Consider the following 21,660-nt stretch of genomic DNA (forward strand, 5'->3'; position numbering starts at 1 on the left):
AAGAGCAGCTACTTCTAAGGTTAGGTTAAGCAAACCTTGTTCTTTGCACTGGGCTCAGCTACATCTATAGCATCTTTGCCACCCACACCAGCCTGCATCACATGGCTCTGGACACACCAGGGCACACCTTAGGCTGGGTTTGGGGCCAACTAGGCAGACTGGCTTGCATTAGTATTTTCTAAGTCTATGCCCTCCTGGAACAGTTTCAGTAATACCTGTACCGTGGACCTTGGAGCAGAGCCTCCCTGGTTTCCTGCCCAGGGAAACCAGCTGCTTTGTTCCAGGCTGGAACCTAAGAACAGGCTAACAGGGATGAAGCAGAGGGGATGAGGACGGCTGGAGCAAAACTGGGACCGAACGAATTCGACAGGACATCTGATGATATGTGTGCTGTGCTAATACCAGCTCTCTAACGGAGCAACTAATTAACCTGGTTTTTGTGCTTTGCTGATGTGGTTGCATTGGTTTTGGGAAGCTTAAGCAGCTCTATTGTCAGTTTTATTTTGCAATATGACAATATTTTGCAGTGCACAGATACTGGATACATTCCAGGCACGCTGCTCTAGTGTGCTCCCTGGCCAGCTGCGGTCTCCTCTTCTATTGCTTGAAGAGAGGACCAAGCATTTTTCAGAAGACCGCTTTTCAGTCTTTTCAAGTTGTTCATACTTTCACATCTTGAATTTTAGTATATTAGAAAAAATATTTATTTCTCATTATTCTTTTTATTTTAGATATTATTACGTAAAACTATTTACTAAATCAATTGCTACATACTTAAAATTATTTTAAATTGGTTTAATTTTAAACCTTTTATCCTAAAAAACTTCTATGTGCTGAAGGTGTGGAACAGGGAGCTAAAATAAAGACTCCATCTTAGTATGTTTGTTAACCTATAGTTCTATTACAACATCCTGGTTTTGAAGACCAAAAAATTTCAGTTTCATTATTGTCCACTACTCTTCTTTACTGAGCAACATGTATTCACTCCTTCAGGGTCCTGCTGTTAGCTAAATATAATATCATACTCCACAGAACAAAGGGCAAACTGAGGCTGGCCATTTTTTTTTAGGGAGAAGCTGGAAGGGATATGGAAACATATCTCCTGGCTTCACATCTTACCTGAAGAGACCAATCCATACAGGTGACAACACGATGCTTTGACCAGTGCTCATCATAAAACTGACGGTTAAAGGAAAGGTTGGCTCCTGCTTGAACATCTCTGTGTGAATTCAAACAAAGTGACAGTTTTTGAAGTACCAGGGTTCAAATGCTGTGAAAAGCAATGCAAAAGGTCCTGACTACTTCTTCTTACATCTCTGCCCAGCCTAGGCAAGTCTGCCACCTTGATTTAATTGCTCTTGCTGACTGTCTTGCTGATAACGAATCTGCACCAAGGAACAAATTTTACATTCGTTTCACAAAACCACCGTTCTTAATTTCCCACTGCTTTCCTGACCCTTCTGGGTCACCCCGGGGCCACCTCTGCCACCTCTGCCTCTCAGGACCGAACCTGGCCCTGGCATTCCGTTCCCCCTTTCTGAATCTTCACCTCCAAGCTATATGAAAATCTCCCTTATTCTTGACTCCTGAAATCTTAAAGATACAGCACCTCCTCCCAGCGATGGAGAGGGCAGATGCCTTTTGGCTCCGTTAGGATGGGCTGAAGATCAGTGCTGGTCCAACACTGCCACACTGATGCATTTAGCTGGTCCACAAGGGCGATGCTCTAAAGTAACCTCCAGTTAGTAACTTCAGTGCAATACAGCTACTGATTTGCTATGAGGCTTCAATGGATATGCAGCTGTTAAAACGTAAATGCTTTCTCTGCTACTAACAAGTTTTGCTGCTTCTACTCCCCTATCAATTGCTGAATACACAACCTGTCACCTCTTGTCTTATTTAGATTGCAAACACTTTGGGAGATCATAATTTTGATCCACACAATGCATAGTACAGTGGGATCCATTACAGACCTGAGGCAGTAGTAGAATATAAACAACAGTAATTTGAATTTGTAAAAATACGATGATATAAGCACACAGATGTACACTACTAGAATGTACACATGCACACCCATATCTACATGTGTATACACACATTTATCTATTTCAATTATTTCTTCAGAATTTGAAATTGCATCCCCAAAATGAAACAAAATAATTAAACAACCTGAATAATACAACAAAGAAAAAATCCCAGACCAATAAAGCATGAAGCTATTTTACAAAATAATTTTGGCTAACAAAGTGACGCAGGCCTTCACAGACAGATTTTAACTTTTTCTTAGCTATAAAAATGTTTCATTTAGTTTTAAAATTAAGGCTTCCTGGCATTGGAATTATTTTTATAAAGCTTATTTTACAAAAGCAACCCTCCCCCAAACTGACCCATCTTTCTCTTCTACATCTCTGCCACTGTAGTCAAAGAAGATGTCTGAATCTTCAGCCAAGGCTCGCTCAATTACACGTATCGTCCGGTCAAAAAATATCAGGAATTCTTCTGAATGGAGAACTTGCTGTTTTTCTTCTTCTGTCAGTTCTCTAGGAGGAGCTTGGAAAATGAAAAAATGTAGTTAAGAGTATGACATTTCACCCCTTTCCCAATTAATCAACATCTTCAGTAGGTTTCTTTTGACATGAAAGCTCGCTGTAGCAATGTCAGGACAAAAATCAAAGCTTTGCTCTTAAAATCATGACTAAGAATTTTTTAGTATATCTAAACATACTGCTGTATATTCTCAGAAAGTAGCATTTACATAGAAGGGATCCTATATCTTATATGTTTATTATTCTGAAATGGAAAATACTTAACCCCCACAAATTAAATAAACTCCACGTTCCTACTTCAGGAAATGGCTGTGACTGGCATTTAGGCAATACCTAACTCGAAAAAGCAGAACACTTATGTAACAAGGGACCTGTCAGAGGAGCCCAAGATAAAATAATCTTCTCATAATACAGTTCTTTGTATTAAAAGGGCTCACATAATCTCTCCCTTCACTTCTTCCCATTTATCCTGGTGTCACTGATAACTTCTGTCTTTGCTTTAGAGCTTTTGTGAAGCAATGAAATAACCAAAGATATTCTCTGAGGCAACAAAATCGAAAGCAACGGGCTAAACACCAGTTTCTTTAAGGCAATTTTATTCCTTGCAGAGCAGTCCTAAGAGCCGAGCAACAAATGCCACTGAGCTGTAGCCAAAGCTGCTCTAGGAGGAGGTAGGAACCACCTTGGGCACCAAGCAGGGTAGCCTGGCTCCTACGAGATGAAATTCCTTCTTTACATGTACGCAGAGATGCTAAATGTTTACTTCCAAACTAGTATTTCCAGCATGACCCTTCACTTGAAAAATACTGTCTTTGCAGGATGCACCAATGCTACATCTCCATCAGTTTAATGACCTGCTGGTAAATTCCAACTCAAATGTAAGCATCAGAGGGAAAGCAAATTGGGATGCTGCTATTGCTACAGTGCAAAACTCTATTCTCAATTAGACTAGTAGGGTCATACTGATATTATAGCATTGCTGTGTATCAATTATGCCTTTGCCCATATATGCTTTTAAACCATCATTTCAGTTATATTTAGAATTACCTATATTTCAAAAAATGCCATTAGTATCTTCACAGTTACACCCAATCAACCTTGCAACTACCCTAAATTCCCAGCATGGAGAACTCTATCGACATCATAGGAATCATGCTAACACAGAATTTTGTTCCAGATTTATAATTGGGTACACAAACAGCAGATCATAAACAGATTTATTGCAAGATTACAGAGGGTCATACTTAAGAGTTTAACTGGCGATCAAAGGTCTCCTGCATTTGGCTTTACACTACAGATTTGAGGTGTTTACTTGTGAAAATGACCTTGCAGTCTCCCTAGGCCATAATGGGTTAAAACATCAGCAGCCAAAAAAGATAATTCAGCATGATGCCTCAGAGAACACCCAGTATACATCAAAGTTTAACTCCCAGCCCTGTCATACCTATCTTGATGTTTAATTAAACAAGTGACATAGTTTAAAGTTGCAGTTCAAAATTACTTTCCAGTTGCTGTCCCATGCCACACAGCTTCTTTCATCTATGAGGGAGATGTAGCCCTCGCTCACCATCTGATTTTCCTGTGGTTCACACTAGATTTGTGAGCTCTGGTGCCCAAGTATGACACCACCATCAGCCCCAAGGGCAAGGACAGACTGAAAGGCACAACAGCAGGTAGGAGTAGTGACATGGTCGGCATTATTGTAGTACTCAGCTCCCCTAGTTTTCAGTGTACTTGCTTTCAGAGCAGTCCCTGTGGTTGGGAGAAGCTGTTATCACCATGTTCAGGTTTGCCTCAACTGGCCAAAGCGTTAGCTCTGAAAGACAAAATCTCTGCACTACACCTGGGCTAAATATAGAAGGTAGGAAAAATGAAAAAGGTGGAGGAGCAATTTGGCCCTCAGGAGACAAAGCAGCTAAGAAGTTAGAAACTTCAGCCTTTGATGATCTTCTATGGCCTTGGCCCTATGCCTCCAGCCACCAGGTTAGTGGTCCCTGTGGAGCTCCACACATCTAGAGAATATCTGTGTCCCCCTGCATGGTCCCCCTGAGTAGCAGAGCGCCAATTACCAAGGCAGGAGCACAATTTGCCCTAAGTGCTTTAGACAGAAGCAATGCATGTGAAAAAAAAAGAAATGACTAGCAAAAAGTACAGGTTGACCTATTGCAGCATTCACTGCTGAATAGTAATTGGCACTAGGGGAACTCATCTGGCAAGGAAGCCTGTAATGAGGCAATATCCCACTGTCACCACTAAAGCATTGCTTTCCGAGAATCAAAGACAACAAGCATGACAATGCAGCAAAACGGCATAAAAGGGGAGAAAATAACTGCAAAGGCAACTGGAAAACTCATTTTACACTGCTCCAAATGGTAAAAATTATGTGCTAAATCAAATCCTCTCTATAGCTTGGAAATATAAATTTTTACTCGGCCATTTGCCGACTACAGCTGGCAAAGAAAATACAAGCAAAAATCAATAGAAAGGGAAAAAGCAAAAAATAAACAGCCTGGGAGCTGTGGAGTGTTCCCAAGCAATGGAGACACACATGATTGCAGTTCTACCTCAGCAAAATCTCCCTTGCAGTTAGCAATGATCTGTGGGAGGCCAGCAGTCTATTAAACCATCAGAAACACCTTGGCTAAAGTTTGTAGGGCATAAATCAGCTTACCTCATTCATCTGACTGACACACCAGATGCCCCCTGGCGATATTAAGCTTCATATTTTAACCTTATTTTCTTCTTTCATTGGGCTGCCTCTGAAGTTTTATTTGAGGCAATCTCTTCTTACAAGAATGTTAACATCATTACTTTTTCCAGTGTAAAACATTGCTGTAACTACTACAAATACATGAAGTATAAGCAAAAAACCCCAAACAGACAGGCTTGTTCTTTCAAATATGAAGATTTTCTAACCATTTATCTTTCAGAGCCAATTCCATTTTCCCCTTGTTCCTTCTCCCTGTCTGTCCATTACCTCAAATAAAATAAAAAGAATGTATGTAATTTTCTGCAATTTTTCTTCCTATCTGGGAGCTTACAGTTACTTTGATCTCAGCTTTCAAGAGACACAGGCTTTCTTCAAGCAAAACTCTGAGAAACATAAGTAGCTGATCAAAGTATTTTTTGTTTTGTTTTGCCACAGAGACGTATGTGATGTGACAATAGCTTCAGAAATTCCATGTAAGAATACAGCATTTGCCTTCAAGTATCTGCTCTCCCTGGCGTAAAAACCAAACAAACCACATCTAACCTTCCATGTCTAACAAAGCCTAGTGCAATGCTTAGCTTACCAGTGTTAAAAGTTATGTGCTTATTGCCTGGAGTGCAATGGAAGCTCCTGCAAAGGAAGGTTCATACTTCGGTCTTGTTTCTATACTGTAGCTTCGTAATGAACCATTGTGCGTGTGTTCTGCTTCCCACCCAGAGTAGCTGAACCCATCTGCAGCCCTGCACAGCTCACAGCAGAGGGACCCACGGTGCAGCCACGAAGTTCTACCCAACAGGGCCACCGGGCACCGTGTCTGTCCACGGACCCACTGAAACACCAGTGGGATCGCAGACCCACAGGCAGGGTGCTGTCTGGGTGGCTCTGGGGTTATGAGGTCAACAACATGTATCAGAGAAACCTTCTATGTATAACACTGTATAAAATAAAATGGAATGTACATTTAAAATTGAAACATGCAGTTAAATACGCATGGAGGACACTGCAGAGGAAGATGATACAAGGTATATCTGTAATGAAAGGCATTGTACCCTTGTGCATGAACTAAAAGGTCTAGAATATGTAACAAAACCTGAACATAACATGAAACCAACCAATTTATTCAACATTTATTTATGAAAAATAAAAACATTTTATTATTTCAAGTGATTTAACATGGTCCTCAGAAATACCATGTTTCACATCAGGTCCTTTATCCACAGATTTCTTTGGACAAAACAGAAAAAAAAGAAGATATTAAACATTTACTTGGATCTTTTGTAACTAAGATAAAAAATGCTACAGACTTGTTCTTTTCTGGCAGAAGCAGGTTTGTAGTAAATATAAATAGTTGTGATAACAGTGAGGATCAAATTTACAAACATTTAAGTACCAGGATCTGATCTTCTCTCAGGGGAGCCAAAAAGATACTTAAACAAAACCAACCAAAAAAACCCCAAACCAAACCAGAAAAAAGACCCACATTTAAATACGTATAATAGAATATAAATATATTCTCCTGGAACCTCAGCAATTGTAAAAACCTGACAAGAGTAATGAAGTCCATTAGAGGCAAAAAGAGAAAAAAAGAACAAAAGGAGTAAGTGAATGAAAGAAAGTGCGCACTAATAAAAACAGTAAAGCAGGAAGCAGCCTTGTTATGAGCCCAGAGATATAACGAGAGACAGAAGGAGATTAGTGAAAACCCTTTTAAGAGCTGTATTATTTCTTTCAGCATAGATTTAAACCCATGTAAACTTTAGATGTGCTGACGACTGAGGACAGCAGAAACATACAGCGTGAGAACTGCAAGGTGCTAAGCAGCTCTCAGCAGCCTTTAGTCCTTGCCTGCCAATAGCCTGTGATCCTCTTGTTTTTCTTGTGCTTCTCACTTTCATGTCAGGCTTGATATATGCCATATTCTGGTTTGATATGTGCCATAGCATGGTTTGATATATGTCATTATCTTGGTTGTGTTGGGTTTAAAATGCAAGCCCCTGCATGGCCTAATTGCTGAACATATAAAGGGAGATTCTGAGGTGCATTTAGGGACTTTTTGGTTCTGGAGCAGCAGGGTCTAGAGCCTTAAATTAGAATCCGTGCCAGGCAGGGCTGTTCCCAGTAACTGTGCTTCTCCTGGGGCTGTGCTGAGCACCACCCTGGGCACATCTGTGCCAGGGTATCAGGATGGGTCAGCACATCTTGAGCTCACTGTGATGTCGGTGGCAGTGAAACCATGGTGTTACAGGCTGTTACAAACCCCACTACAACCCATCCTGCTCCTGCTCCTCCGATACTGATGCTTGAGCTTTCAAGAGCTAAACCATCTCCGCCAGCGCAGCCTGCTGTGTGGACACCCAGCCCGGAGCACAGGGCCAGGGTAACAGGGGAGCACAGCAGGTCTTTGAAGCTGCAGATCCCAGCCTCCCCCATCACTGCCTTTCATGCAAGTTTTTGTGGATATATCCATGGCTTCAGATAAACACAGGTTGAAGCCCACTTTCAAGACCCAGCCCGTCCCGCTGTTCATGTGGTTTCTACTGACACAAAGAGGCGCCTTAGGTGGAGCTCCAGAGCTCTCTGGCTGTGGAAAGCCCCAGCCCACTTGATGCCACAGTTTGGGACCAGTCTCTTGTTTATGTGGTCAGGAGAGGCTGGGAACAGGCAGAGCCCAGCCCAGTTCACCAGCAGGTATCCCACACTTTGGCTCTTCCAGGAACAATGGGGAGATCATGTACCTGAGACACAGGTGACAACAGGCAGCCCCATGGCAGAAACACAAGGGGGTCCCAAGGCTTCGTATGCTTCAAATGGTCAACAAGCCAGGTCTTCACCTCCTATTCCAGAAACACTTTGGGGGCTTGAGCTGTGACTGTGCCCTTAGCACCTCCGTGGCATTGAAGTGCCACAAGAGGCATTGTGCCGGACAGGCTGCCCTATTGCAGGTGCACTGTGTACCTTACAGTGATGCTGAGACGGGTCCAGAACTAGGGTCAGATCCTGCAGACAGCCATGACTGCTGAATAATCCCACCAAACCCCACAGAGCGACTCTGGGGTGTGTGGGGGGGAAGACAAGGAAATTAAGCATGCGATAGATGCCTGTAGAATTAAATTGGACTAACTACAAACCACAGAGAAAAAAAAAAAAAGTCACATTTCCTCTTAAAATACCATTATAAAAATAGAGCACTCCTGTCCTGCTGGCTTGGGGAGAGAGAGACTGAACAGACTGGATCCAAGCTTTATTTTTCATCCTGACCTATTTTTCAGTTATATTCATGAAAAAATTGTCTGCCTTTCTCTCCCTGCACTTCTCTCTCCCATGTTTTTTTTTTTCTTACACTCCCATAACTCAAAAAAGGCCATGCTGATTTTTTTTTAATCTGTTAAAAAATGTGCTCCCTGAGCTGAAACCAAATTTCAGCCCAGAGCAAATTTTTACGGCTGGGTTATAAATCCCTGAAAAACAGGATTCATAATGGAAGTGCTGACACAGCCTTAACTACTATATAGCAGTGTGAATGGCGCCACTATAATATCTATTAGAGATTCTTTAAAAAGTTTGCAAAATATTGTCTTGCCTTACAGAGAAAAAGAAGCCAGAGTACTTAATGCCAACATAAACATGCTTTTAACCCATTATGTGCTAATTTGCAGAAAAGCTATTAATTCTGAGTAGGCACACAGAGTGCAGCACCGACAGGAAATGTTCTTCTAAACCCCTGTTTGACTTGTAACATGGTTTTAATCACTTCCATGAAACACAAACGATGGCTTCAAACTCTGAATGTTGCTCAGAACATGAGAAGGGTGATTACAACAGAGAGGAAAATGGGATTTTGTTGGCGAAAGGGCTAAAGCCAACAGGGAGAGAGCAACACCGAATGCTAAAAAATGGGACTCCCTTCCCTGTCAATTTGGGAACGACTGCTTCATTTGATTCACAGCATTTAATGCCAGTTATCAGCATGCCACTATTATATCCGTCACAACACATACTGCAGGTCGAGTTCACGTTCTATCAGGCAATGAGCATGTTTTCTTCTTCCTTGAACCCAGTCAAGTGTTAGCACCTCACAAAGCTGGTTCTGCTAAAACAAGCTGTGCCTTGCTTTTACACCCTTCAGTTTGTGTGTCTGAGAGTAATGCTAAATTAGCCCAGTGACCTGCTGTTCCTGGGGGGTCTGCTAGGCTGGGAAGGGGAGTGCTGCCCTGAGACTAAAACATAACAAAGAAATAAAAGATGTTGGCAGTGGTGCTTGGTCAGCAAAGTACATAAAAGGCTAACTTGAAAGCCCATGAAAAGGTGAAATAAATCAGTTCAGGAATGTATTTAGATTTTTTCTTCTTTTCATGCAGGAGTGCTTTCTCCTCAGGTATAAGTGCTGGCATTAGGTTTTTTGTGGAAACAAATGGGGATGAGATCAGCTGTAAGCTGAATGCTAGAGGAACGTTCAGCAACTCAGGACACTGCTTTTGCACTGGCTGCAGTGATACCATTTTTTATGGGGTCCTATTGTCATCAGTAAAAGAGATAGTATTGGGTCCAGTGACTGCTGGAGCCTCCCATATGTGAGTTGACCCCCAGTTCTGGGAGGAAGGGTAATTTTCAGGAAAAAGTAAAATTTTCTGTGTTGTCATTTCCTTGCTCATGTCTTCAGTTCTGCCATTGCAGACTGTTGTGTGACTCTTGTTCCTGCTGTCACCACTGCTCCTGCTGCTCCTTTCCACCCACAGCAGCAGTGGCTGGGGGCAGTGGGAGAAGCAGAAGGACAAGGAGTGTGAGGAGTGAGCTCCTCACTCCACGTTTTTACAACGACCTAATGAGCAATGGACACTGCAGTATTTATGGCATGAATAATTTCTGTGATGCTTTTAAGAGGGAACAAAGACCAATTTCTAATCAAAACAGCATGGCTGGTACTGCAACTCACTTCAGTGTGTGAGGATGTGGGCACTATACACCAGACTCAGTTTTTTTGGACACTGATATAAACCATGCCAGGCTCCCCTAGATGAGAAAGGAGCATCCACTGCTGTATTCATAGTTAACAATTTCATGGGTTTCTCTGTAAAACTACCCCATATTTTTCCCCTAGTGAGATTATCTTGTGAAAAACAAAGCCAAGGTCACAGAATCAGGCTGATAATGATCACCATAGCAAGAAGTGACTTAGGCCCTACCTGATGAAGTAAGTTACCTTTCAAGAGGGCAAACAGTGTTATGAGCAGTCCTGGCAATACACAGCTAAGAAATGCTGGAGAAGAAACTAATTTCCTCTTGCACTGGACGTGCTATTTCAGCTCTTTTCCCCGACTCCACACAGAGGTGAGCACTGACTATTCAAAGCAACACACCAGAATAGCCAATACTCTAGTAAATTCCAGATGAGGAAGACCAAATTTCACATCCCTCTTCTAGTTACAATAGCTAGAACAGGTCCAAGAGAAGCAAATGAGACACACCCAGCATATCTACTGTGTCCCGTGCTGACATGCATGACTTTGGTGTGTCTCTTGTCTGCACCAGAAAGAAGTAGTAACCTGAATTTTTGTTTCTTGTAATCCTGGAGAGTGTCTCAATCCAGAGGAATGGACAGAAGGGCTGGACCTGCCTCGCTTCAGTTTTGACCTTAAGTTTCCTTGGGGCAGCTCCCACAAAAAGTTTTGACAATCAACATTTTCCAGTGAAATGGTTTTCTGCTGGAAGATTCCTGACCAGTACTAGGTTTAAGTTCGCCCCTCTCAAGCAGGCAGACAATTATGAGCTCTAAGTACCTCTGAAAATCAACCAACTTTATGGAGCAGCTGGAATGCCTGCCATCCGCATTTTAAGTCTCTCACGTAAGCAGATTCCAGTTCTGGAATCCAAGAATCTCTACTTTGTTCCCAAATTATGAGAACATGTAGATTCTTCTAAACAGCTGAGGTCTTGTGCCTTTCACAAGCTTCTCGGACTTACCACCTGGGTCGCTGGGGTACAGTTTTCTGCTTTTATGCCAATCATATGGTTTTGAATCAATAAAACCAGTGACTGTTTCAATTTCACAGTGTTCTCAATAATGGAAATTACCTATGAGAATAACTACTTGCAGGATTCAGTCCTTTAAAGCTGTAACAAAATCCTTTTCATTTTTTAAAGTACCTTCTTTCACTTCCTGCTTCTGGTCTTGATTTTCTGTCTCCAAGTCATCCTGTGATTTTGGCTCCACCATCTCTTCATCATCTTCATCCTCTAAAAAAGGAAGAAAAAGATCTGTGAGATTCTCCTCCTTAAAGGGGATGGAAATTGTATATCTCCTGTACGATTATAAACTGGTAACAAACACAGGTAAAGCAAAGTGCACAATAAATGGAAACATACTTGGAGTGACACTCTCAGACATTTTCCCCCTGACTGCAAGACAATCTGCTAACACAGGGCACCTGCCACTTCTGCTCCCTGTAGCAACTTCCCATCTCAGATGTCAGCTGAATATCTCCCTGACCTCAGAGATGACTTCTTGGATGGCATAAGACAGATGCAAACATGTTTCAGCCTGGCAGCTATTCAGGGTTGGGACACCTGCTATCCAGACACCTCATTTCCAATTCAATTCTCACCAGATTAATTTGTCTTTTGACCTACAGGACGGGGTTAAATAGAAATCTGACCTCAGGTCAGATGCCACTAGCAAGCAAACAAGCATGGTACAGTTCTGAAAAGTCATCACCATCAACTGGGGGAACACAGCAACCAATAGTGGCATTTGGAGCTTAAGAACCATTCTTGCATTAATACAAAATTTAATGAACACTAAAATTTGACACATGTCACTTACTACTGCCAGATGTTTGAATGACCTTTCCTGACCTATGCAAATGCCTCTCTCCTTCCCCCTCTCTCCCCACAGTCACATGTTCTCATTTTATTCAGGAGGGCAGACTACTCATTCCTTGATGTCTGTCTGAAGTCACAAAGGTTCTGATTGTCCAGACCAAAACATAATACAAACAGAGCTGGAAAGAGAGTGATGCACCAAAATGGCTCAAAGCCTACCTAATCCTCATTACTTGTTCCCAGCTACAGCAATGTGATTCATTCTCCAGTGCCCAGGGCCGGAACCCAACCCGCTCACACTGTTGAGAGGGTGGGGAGGCTCAGCCTTCTAGGCTCAGTGAACTATGAGGACTGAAAATAGAGCTGGTCCTAAAAAAGTGAATTGCAGTAATTACCAATTAGGATGAGCAAATCTGTGGGCTATGGAGGAATTATTTTGGAGTGATCCTGGAGCCTGATGGACCATCAGGGCATAGCAAGCACCACTGGTGCCCTGGGTCAGTCCATCATACAAAAGAACACATGTTGTCCTGGCCCCAGGGCATTCAGCCGTCAGCAAAACTGCTGCAGTTCCTTCGGGGCTTTTGGAGCAACCTGCCTGTCACCACACAGCTCCTCATGACATGGTGCTTCCTCAGGCACGCTCTCTGCTCTAACACTGCCGCCTTAACACGGCCTGGAAGCAGGCAGGGGTGACACGTCATGCTTCTCCAACTGCTTGGCTACTGGCACCTTCTCCTGCGAAGGCTGGCTGCAATCAGTCCTGGTGTCTTGGGGAGATGTTGGTGCTGACAGGTTGCATTCAGCCAACAGTAACATGCAGCTGTATTTTGTTTTCAATAATGTAATAAGCACCATACTATTCCCACCACATTGCCTACCCTAGGACTTCTCCTCCCAGAAGGCCACAGAGCACATGTTGCTAGCTGACATGTTGGCTGGAGAGCATGGCTTAGCCACATACTGTAAGGAAGTGTCTCAGCATGGACAGATGTGATTTTCCCTCTTGGGAAAATGAGGAAATCTTGGCATAAGATCTGCCATCACTCCCCTTACTGCTAGCGACTGCAGTGAGGAGAAAGGGAAAGCTTGGTGTCAGGGAGAAGGTAGAACCATGCACTCCACAGGCTGGGAGAGGAGGAGGAACCTGGCATGGATGGGGAGGCATTTCCAGAATTAAAAGCGCTACTAACAAATGCCACCCCTTTATCAGGGATTTTTCAGACCATGGAACGATGCCTCCCTTTGGTGCCTCACTTGACAATTATGTCTCCCTAGGTACCCTATACAGAAAGGTTATAGAGAAGAGCTTTTAGAGAGCAAGCCAGGGCATCTCAGTTCAGCAGGGTAAACACACTGCTCTGTCCACTGGCTGAAAGACAGATAGCATCTGACGCAGTCAGCAGAGAGTCAGTGAGAAAAGCTCTCCTGCTGTACGTGCACAGGAGGGGTAAAAAAAGGTCCTTCTGCTGTCAGTCGGTGGTGCTAGCGGAGATGGGGATGTATGAGAGAGGCACTCCCAGTTTCAAAGAACAGATGAGAAGTGTGAGAAGAGAGAGTAGTGACCAACACAGCAGGGAATGAATACTCTGCTAACCTCAGGTACATATGCATATACAGATAGGATCGCAATGGTGTACAGATATATGCACACAGACACGCTTATGGTAGATACCTAATGAAGCCAACTCCCACAAGAGTTTTGTGAGTCTTGCATTACAAGTTTTCATTCCCTAGAGCACCAGCTCTTGGAGCCAGCTGTTTACATATGGATTTCAGCTTCCATTTTTAACCTGTTTCCAACCTGTCAGCTTGTGCAGGGAAGTTTCAGCATGGGAAGGGCTTGAGAAAACTTGCAGGCAGCAAACAAAAAATAAACCAATATTTAATTGAAAATCTTGGGATTTTTAAGGCAGCATGCTATGCTTTTCAGTGCCTCACCTGTAATTTGGTAAAGGATAGGGATGATGTAGCTAATGTAAAACTTGAGATTTAGTGGCGGGTTTTCAGACTGAAGAAAAGCAAAGTTATCCCTGTCCCCTAAAAGTCCTCGATCCCCCTGATTTTGGGTGTTGAATTATTTGCCTACCTATAGCTATTTCCTGCTTCTAAAGCAGAGTGGGAAAGAATGGCTGAGGCACAGCTGGAGCAGGGGTTGTATTGATAACTTCAGCACCTATTGAGGTAGATCTTCTTTACTTCCCTTCCTTCCTCTTCTGGGAACAATCAAAACTAAGTTTCCCTAGATTTCTCTAGTTTTAATTGCAGCAGGAAAAATAAGTAAAGGTTATTATAACACATGCCATGCTTTTTCCCAAGGGCACACACCTCAATAAATTAGTTTTACTGAGAAGGCAGTACAAGAATTTTTAGCAGATTAGAGAAATGTATACACATACACAGAGAAACTCAGCTAAAAGAATGATAGGGTTGTAAGCCAAATGCTAAAATGTTAGCAAATGCCAGAATTTGGATTGCCTGGGCACGATTAGCTCCTTCCCCCTCCCCATGTGTAGGCATAATGACATCATTCTGGAATTTCCTCCCTCTTGAGTTCTTGGCCTCATTTTCTGGGTGCTCAACAAGAGACACCTGGGGCTTGAAATGCAGAAGTGCTGAGAGCTGAAGTCAACTGGCCCTGTGCTTCGAGTGGAGAAAGTGCTAGGGAAATGCTACGTATGTGAAAGCTTCCACATCTCTCTTCCAGCTTTCACTGGAAGTTGTCATTCTGACATTTTTGTCCTTTCTCCCTCTATGCTTCAGTGCTTTTGCATGACAGCAATAATATTGTGATGATAATAGTATTCTCACCCTGCACAGATGTGTTGCAGAAACAGTTAATCAGGATTCGGGGCATATTAAGATGCTGCCATGGGAGTGACAGGGAAATAAAAGCTTGGAAGGGGACTAACGTTTTCTGTGTTCACTGTAGCACTTAGACCATGTGCATTAATGTGAGATCTGAGGGCACAGCACCAAATGAAAGAAAATAAAACTCAGAAGGGTTAAACAACTGCCTTTTCATTGACTGGCTGAAACAAGAATCTGTTACTGGAAAAAACCCTACACGTTGTCATGTAATTAAAATGGTATCATCATACATATTCAGAAGGGCTAATTAAGGATGCCCAGGAAACCTGCATTCTGGAATATCCAGTGTTGCTTGGCTATGCAACTTGAATGTTTATTTGCCATATTTTTTTAAAATATTTCACACTATTTAATGCCAATGTATGCATACTTACACATATTCATAGTACATACATTTGCTGCTGCACCGATGGTTATGTATTTGTATGTTTGACTGTGCACACACACACAAATTACAGAAAAATAGGAAATGCTTCCGCATTATTTTTCCTGTGTTTTACTTAAATGTGAATTAGATAACATTAATTGTACATTTATTGGAGAATCTGTGAGTGCCTACATGGCTCTTTGTTTCCACTGGTGCCTGCTTGGATTGGATGTACCATTGCAGTTTGTACATGGAGATGAAGACACTTCTGTCGTTCCTGAACACAAATAGCCTTTCCCTATTTAAAAGACATTGGGAAGTTCAGAGAAACAACTTTTTTAACTGCTTACACCACAGTAGTAGAGTCTTCTAGTCACATTTGGCAAAGTTTCTACTAGCACTAGTAGCGTTACACCCTGCTCAGAAGATCTAAATCAGAACCCATATGTCTATTAAAAGAACCACATGAAAAAGAGCTGCTAATGAAGAAGTGTATAGCTGCTGTGTAACACTTCTTTGTAGATCTCAAAGGACTTTGCAAGGAGGCCAGTTTTATTATGCCCGTTTACCATGCAGAAGCTGATGGATGGACCCACTCACTGTAGATCACTCGGCAGATCAGCAGCTGAGTGAAGAGCAGAGGGTTGGCTTTACAGTTTCAGCCTAGAGTCCTGCCCACTAAGGCCACCCTGCCTTTTACAGCAAACAAACAATTCCTCAATGGAAATTATCATTAAATGCTTAGTTAAAGACGTTTGTCTGCTGAAGCTGGTGGAGCCATATGTGGGATGAATATAGACTGACGTAGCTGGACCAAATACTGTTTCTTCTTAACTCAGAGCTTGGTGACTCTTCAGGCTCTAGGAGGTGGTCAATCAATCCTAACAGTGCTTTGTTTAACATGATGAAGTAACAGTAGAGCAATTGTTCTCAGCTTGGTCTTAGCTTGAACACTCCTGCTTCTGTTCCAGACCAGAAGTGGTCTTGTCTGTCTAAAAGCTTCCCTGTTTTTTCCAACTATTGAAGTTGCTCTAATAAAAAAGTATTACCTCTCCCTACAAAGCTGGTTTTATTTAATTTGCATGTAAACTACTGATTTTCAAATGTTGCCCAACTACTAGCTCCAGTGAGCCTGCTCTATGCCTGGTCTTCACCTTTGCCTCCACAAGGATGGATCACCATTTGCGATCACAATAAATTGAGAGGAAAGCCCTGTGAACACGTGGCTCACTCCCTGGCACCTGCAGAAGACATGCCGAGATGTGCTAATGGGATCAAATGTTCACAGAGAGCACAGATGATCTCAGAAAGTCAGACCCTGCATTTCTACAGAACTGGACTATTTATTACCTACTTGGACTTTCCAGGGTGTTAAATCACTGCATTTGTTTTTACAACATATAAAAACATACCAGGCACATTCAGGACAAACTAGAATAGAATACTCACATCAGAGAGGATTGCACATGACATCAGTTTAGGATTTAATTCTTGAGACGAATACTGTTTTTCTCGGGTCAACATTTTCTTTGTTGGTTGTCTGAGTTTTGGATTGCCTGAGTTTTAGGCAGTTAGCACTGGTACTGCTCAAAAAGTTTACTAAATAGCTAATTTTTTTAAGGATTTATGTAATTATAAGCCTCTGCTCTGCTAATATATGTACCACCAGTTAAGCAGCCAGCTGCATTTTGTGCATTCTTCTTGGGTGGAGGATTTACACCTCCCCAGACCAGCACCTCTGAGACTAGCTAAGAAGTTGCAGCTTCTGTGTATTGTTTTTAGTATTTACAGCTGTACTGAAGTAGACTGACAGCCCTGTTTTTAATTCTGGGTAGGTACAAACAATCCATTTATTAAAGACATATCTTTAAAATAGCAATTTAATTAGCATCACAGTTATATATTTTATTGCCTGACCCACTGATATATGAGAAACCAGTGGACTTTTATATGGAGTTTTATTTCAGCATCGACATCCCTTCAGTGCATGAGAAGGATCAGCCATGCTTATAACACATTCAATAAAACCAAGTGTCTTCACAAGAAGCAGACTTGAGTATTTGCAACTGTGAAATACCAGAAACTGTTGTATCTCTTATATTTACAACTGTTCAAATTAATTTTGCTCTTTCTGTTATGAAAGAATTACAAACTAAGCACGGACAAACGCATCGTGTCTATATTGACATAGGCCTGGGTCAAACAAGTTGAATACTGTTGGCATTATCCTGAGAAGGAGTTAAAACACTGTCTTTCCTTTCTGAATACGTTCTTTTCATCACTAGCAAAATATGCAACAAGCAAGGGAACATACACTTTTTCAAACTGGACTGCTTGACATTTCACATTTTTGAAAATCTATGATTTGCAAACTGGCTGAATGACCTATTTTTCATATAATGTAATTTTTTGAAATATGTCCAGTTTTTCACTTTCATCTTTTGACTGGTCTTTGAAGCAAGAAGAGAATTAATTCATCAGTGGATTTTGTTTGCCGAGTGGGATGTGAGACTGGATGTACATTGGGCACATGTTAGTCATCCCAGATGGAAATATTCTTGCATGCTGGCTCTTCTTGGCAATAGGCAGCTGCTTCCTAAAATGTATTTCAGTTAGCCAAAGCAGGGAAGGCTACTCAGTGCTGAACACTGGAAAAAAACAGAGGTGAACAGATCTTGGCCTAAGCTCCATACAACAAGCAACAAATTTCAGATGAGAATTTCACGTGAGCCTGAGCTTGCAAGCATATTTGCATGCAAGGTATCTCTGCCCCTTACCCAGAAAGATACTCAAATATGCATTGCAGGAACATTAAAAAGTTCCAGGTCATCCTTCTAGAGTTCCTCATCCCTTACACAGCACAGTCCCAACACATCCTTGTCCTTATGAACTAGTACAGAAAATCATGCCTTCTATGTCCATCAGATGAAAAGAGAACACCAGGAAAATAAAGGGTAAAATTAGATGAATTAATGTCTGGAACTATCCTATGGCCACAGCACCTAAAAAGCTTGAATAGAAGCATGTAACATTCTTCCTTCACATTCTACCTATACGTTTTTTAATCATCTAAAGAAAAGTCTGCCTGTATATTCTTTGACTGCAGTTCTGCAAGAGCAAGAATAAATCACAGCACTACAAGAACACGCTGCCTAGCATCTTCAAACCCATTTGATTTTTTGTTATCTTAAAGTGCTGTGGTGCTCTTTTGTAAAAGACAGGCTTCACATATCGATAAAATACAGGCTGTGTGAGTCATATTACTTTTACCAGAGTCACGTATATTGACTGAATCTTTTTGAAGAAAATATTGTTTTAAAATTCAATCATAAAATATATAATGCTTGACACATATATCACTTTAACCCAGAGGAGTGCAGGGCACTTTTCCCTGGAATTAACATATCTAGCCTAACATCTTCCACACCGAGTAGAACAGTAACAATACACCAGTTTTAAAAGTGCAGGAATAAGAGAAAAAACCCTAAGTTTTCTTGTTTCTTGCAAAATGAAGTACTACTCACACATCTCTGCCACATCCAAGAAGGGTTTTCTGATGCCACCCCTTGTTCTGCAAAGCTTCACCCCTCATCCCGTGAGGAGCAGGTGGCATTGCCAGGCATTACAACCAGGTCACCAGAGTCCTGCTTTCAGGCTTCAGCTGTTCTTATCAGTTCAATGAAAGAAATACATATTTCACCCTAAAAACACACACTGTACTAGCTGACTGAGAGGAATCATTTAGTTCAGAAAATTTATTTTGCCTACAGCATAGGCTGTGCCTGTACTATTGCCACTTAAAAATTTGTCCTGAAATTTACTACACTTCCCTCTTAAAACAAGCACCCCATAAGTAATCTTTATTCAACATTTCTTTTTAAAGCGCTCCTTACCTAAGCTAACAATTACCACATTCAATTACTCCTGGTCGGGGGATTCTCAGCTCTCCTGGTATATGATTTCTCATAACCATCTCCTGATCTAAGGTTTCACCACTCAGCTCTAGTCCCTATGCCTCCCCCTGACTTGCGCTTGCAGTCAGACTTCTTTTTGGAAATTATGAAGACAGATCTTATTCTTCCATTTTGTGACAAATGATAGACTACCACAGCCAAATGGCAAGAAAATGTCGCAGAAAAATTTGGTTTACTGTAGCGTTTCACTAAGCTCTATATGAAACTGTCCAAATATCTTCAGAGTCCTGATAGCAAACCTTTGCACTGGTTCAAGTATTAGAATAAATGCTTCAGAATATAATCATTTCTTTACCAATTAAAATGGAAACCTGCCTCTCGTTCTTCAGGGAAGCATTTTTCTAACCCAAGAAACTGATTTTCCAGTTACTTGGCCTGAGCACAGTTTTCAGTTGTGGTGAGAGTCTCAGAATTCAAAGTGTCCCTTGTTTTTAGTTTCTGGTCGGTCTAGACCAGACATGGGTTTTTTTCTCCTCTTTTGGACTGTTGCAACATCACACTGGTTGAACGCATTTTTCGGTTCCCAGAGAACTAAACTGTAGAGTACCCCACTGGAGTTATCATCTCTTCTAGCTGATTTCATTTTCTCCTCTTCCTCCCTCCCCAAAGCTCCTCATGTTCAATTCTATTGTGCTTGAAAATATTCCAGTTGGAAGATGTAACACAAAAAGAAAAATACAGAAGTTTCCTTTTCTTGGCCACGGCTGGGCCTTCAAATAAAAATGCCAACATGAAATAATAGTTAAACAACAGAAGCCTTACAGCAGCATTTACAGACCTCTAGTTCTGAAACCAAATAGCATAAATTTAAAATATCCTCCTACAGTATAACTGTGGCAGTGTTATCCTCGAGGAAGAAAGCGACGGAGGCCCTTTGTTTCTGTGAATGAGGAAGGGGTGGCTAAACCATGCAGGTTTTCACAGCCTCTGAAACCTGCAAGGAGTTCTTCCTGCTGTGCTGCTGGAAGAAATCACATCATGCCAGCAGCATGAAATGACTCCTGCTCTGGGAAAGGGCACTGAGACACGTGGCAGACTTTGTGGATTGGGCCTGCTCAAGTAATTGTCAAACACTCAGATCATGTAATAGTGTTAAATCACAAAAGCCCAAGTATGTTAATGAAAACCAGTCCCCACAACCTATGGCACTAGCAGCAATTGTAAAACAAAAGCTGCTTTCATATTAAACACACACGCACACAGATGATGTATCTAGCCTTTACACAGTGCCTGATTTGCAGGTCAGTCACTGAAGACAGTTGCTTCAGCTGGGCACTAGGTACTTAAAACCTTAAGTAAAATATAGACCAAGTAAATTCTGTGGGATTTTTACTGCTGACATACATATAGGGGCTAGACCTTCACCTGTAGACTCATTTATTCCAAGTGAAAAAGACTTTATACTCCACAGGCCACCTCTCCTATTTTCTACCATGCTTTTGCTGAGCAAGATTACAAAATCTTGCTATTGTGGAAGAAATTAATTCTCCACTTTCATACTGTGTCTCCGTCCATGAAGCCACACTAATATGCTTTAGCTCAAATTCTCCAGCCTTGACTCTGGGCTTAACTTCTCCTGCAGGCGTTAGCATGAGTTCTGGCCTTTTAGAGTTTATCCTTTATTTTTTGGACATGAAATAACATTTCACTCCAAGGCCCTGAAATTAGCTGTATGGCCACACAGTTGTTTGCATGACCATGATTTAACTTTTAACTCCATCTTTTCCACAAATTCTTTCTCTCTGTTCTATGGCACTTTATGAATATAAATCAGTGCTTAAGATGTAGCATATACTTTCACAACTGAAATATCTGAGAGCATAAATCTCTACATTTATACAGAAACCTCAACAGAAAGAAATGGAAACAAGACTGCTGCTGAAAGGATAATTGGAAAAAACAACTATATTCATAAACAATTACCACAGCAAATACACAAAGACTCCTTCATTGTCTCCCTGACACACACATGCATACATACACTTCGCTCAGCACTTTAAAAATAACCATTAGTCATATGGGAAAAGCATTTTACATGAGCAAAGGTTCATGTCAACATTTGTCTTAAAAAAGGCAGGCAAAATATTGTTTTATTAAAAACTTAAACTACAGAAGAATAGCTAGGTCAGGACTCGATGAGTGTGTGTTTATTACTTATATAGGCACCGAACAGACCCCACTTAACTGTTTCCCACTGACGCCACTTTACCTTAGTCACTGGTGTTACTCCTGATTTGCATCAGCATATGTGAAAAAGGAATTCCCTCTGACAGTTTTGAACTTGCCATATTTTAATTTCACTGTTTTCATCCTACTGCACTGGGAGAGGAGAGGCTTCTGCTTCTAACGTCTCCATTTCAGGGGTGTCAAGGT

The 21,660-nt window shown here is 41.6% G+C and overlaps 1 protein-coding gene across 9 annotated transcripts in view; it reads right to left on the reverse strand.

The window, feature by feature from the left end:
• DYNC1I1 (dynein cytoplasmic 1 intermediate chain 1) overlaps positions 1-21,660 on the reverse strand; it is a 194,532-nt gene that overhangs the window by 76,737 nt on the left and 96,135 nt on the right. For all 9 annotated transcript variants that reach the window (XM_056337761.1, XM_056337762.1, XM_056337768.1 and 6 more), the window contains 3 exons: positions 11,401-11,490; positions 2,388-2,550; positions 1,120-1,219 (listed from right to left, as the gene is read on the reverse strand). In XM_056337761.1, the coding sequence (XP_056193736.1) occupies positions 1,120-1,219; positions 2,388-2,550; positions 11,401-11,490 (353 nt within the window). The remainder of the gene's footprint in view (positions 1-1,119; positions 1,220-2,387; positions 2,551-11,400; positions 11,491-21,660) is intronic.

Source organism: Falco biarmicus, chromosome 4, assembly GCF_023638135.1.
Source record: "Falco biarmicus isolate bFalBia1 chromosome 4, bFalBia1.pri, whole genome shotgun sequence".
Classification (NCBI taxonomy): domain Eukaryota; kingdom Metazoa; phylum Chordata; class Aves; order Falconiformes; family Falconidae; genus Falco; species Falco biarmicus.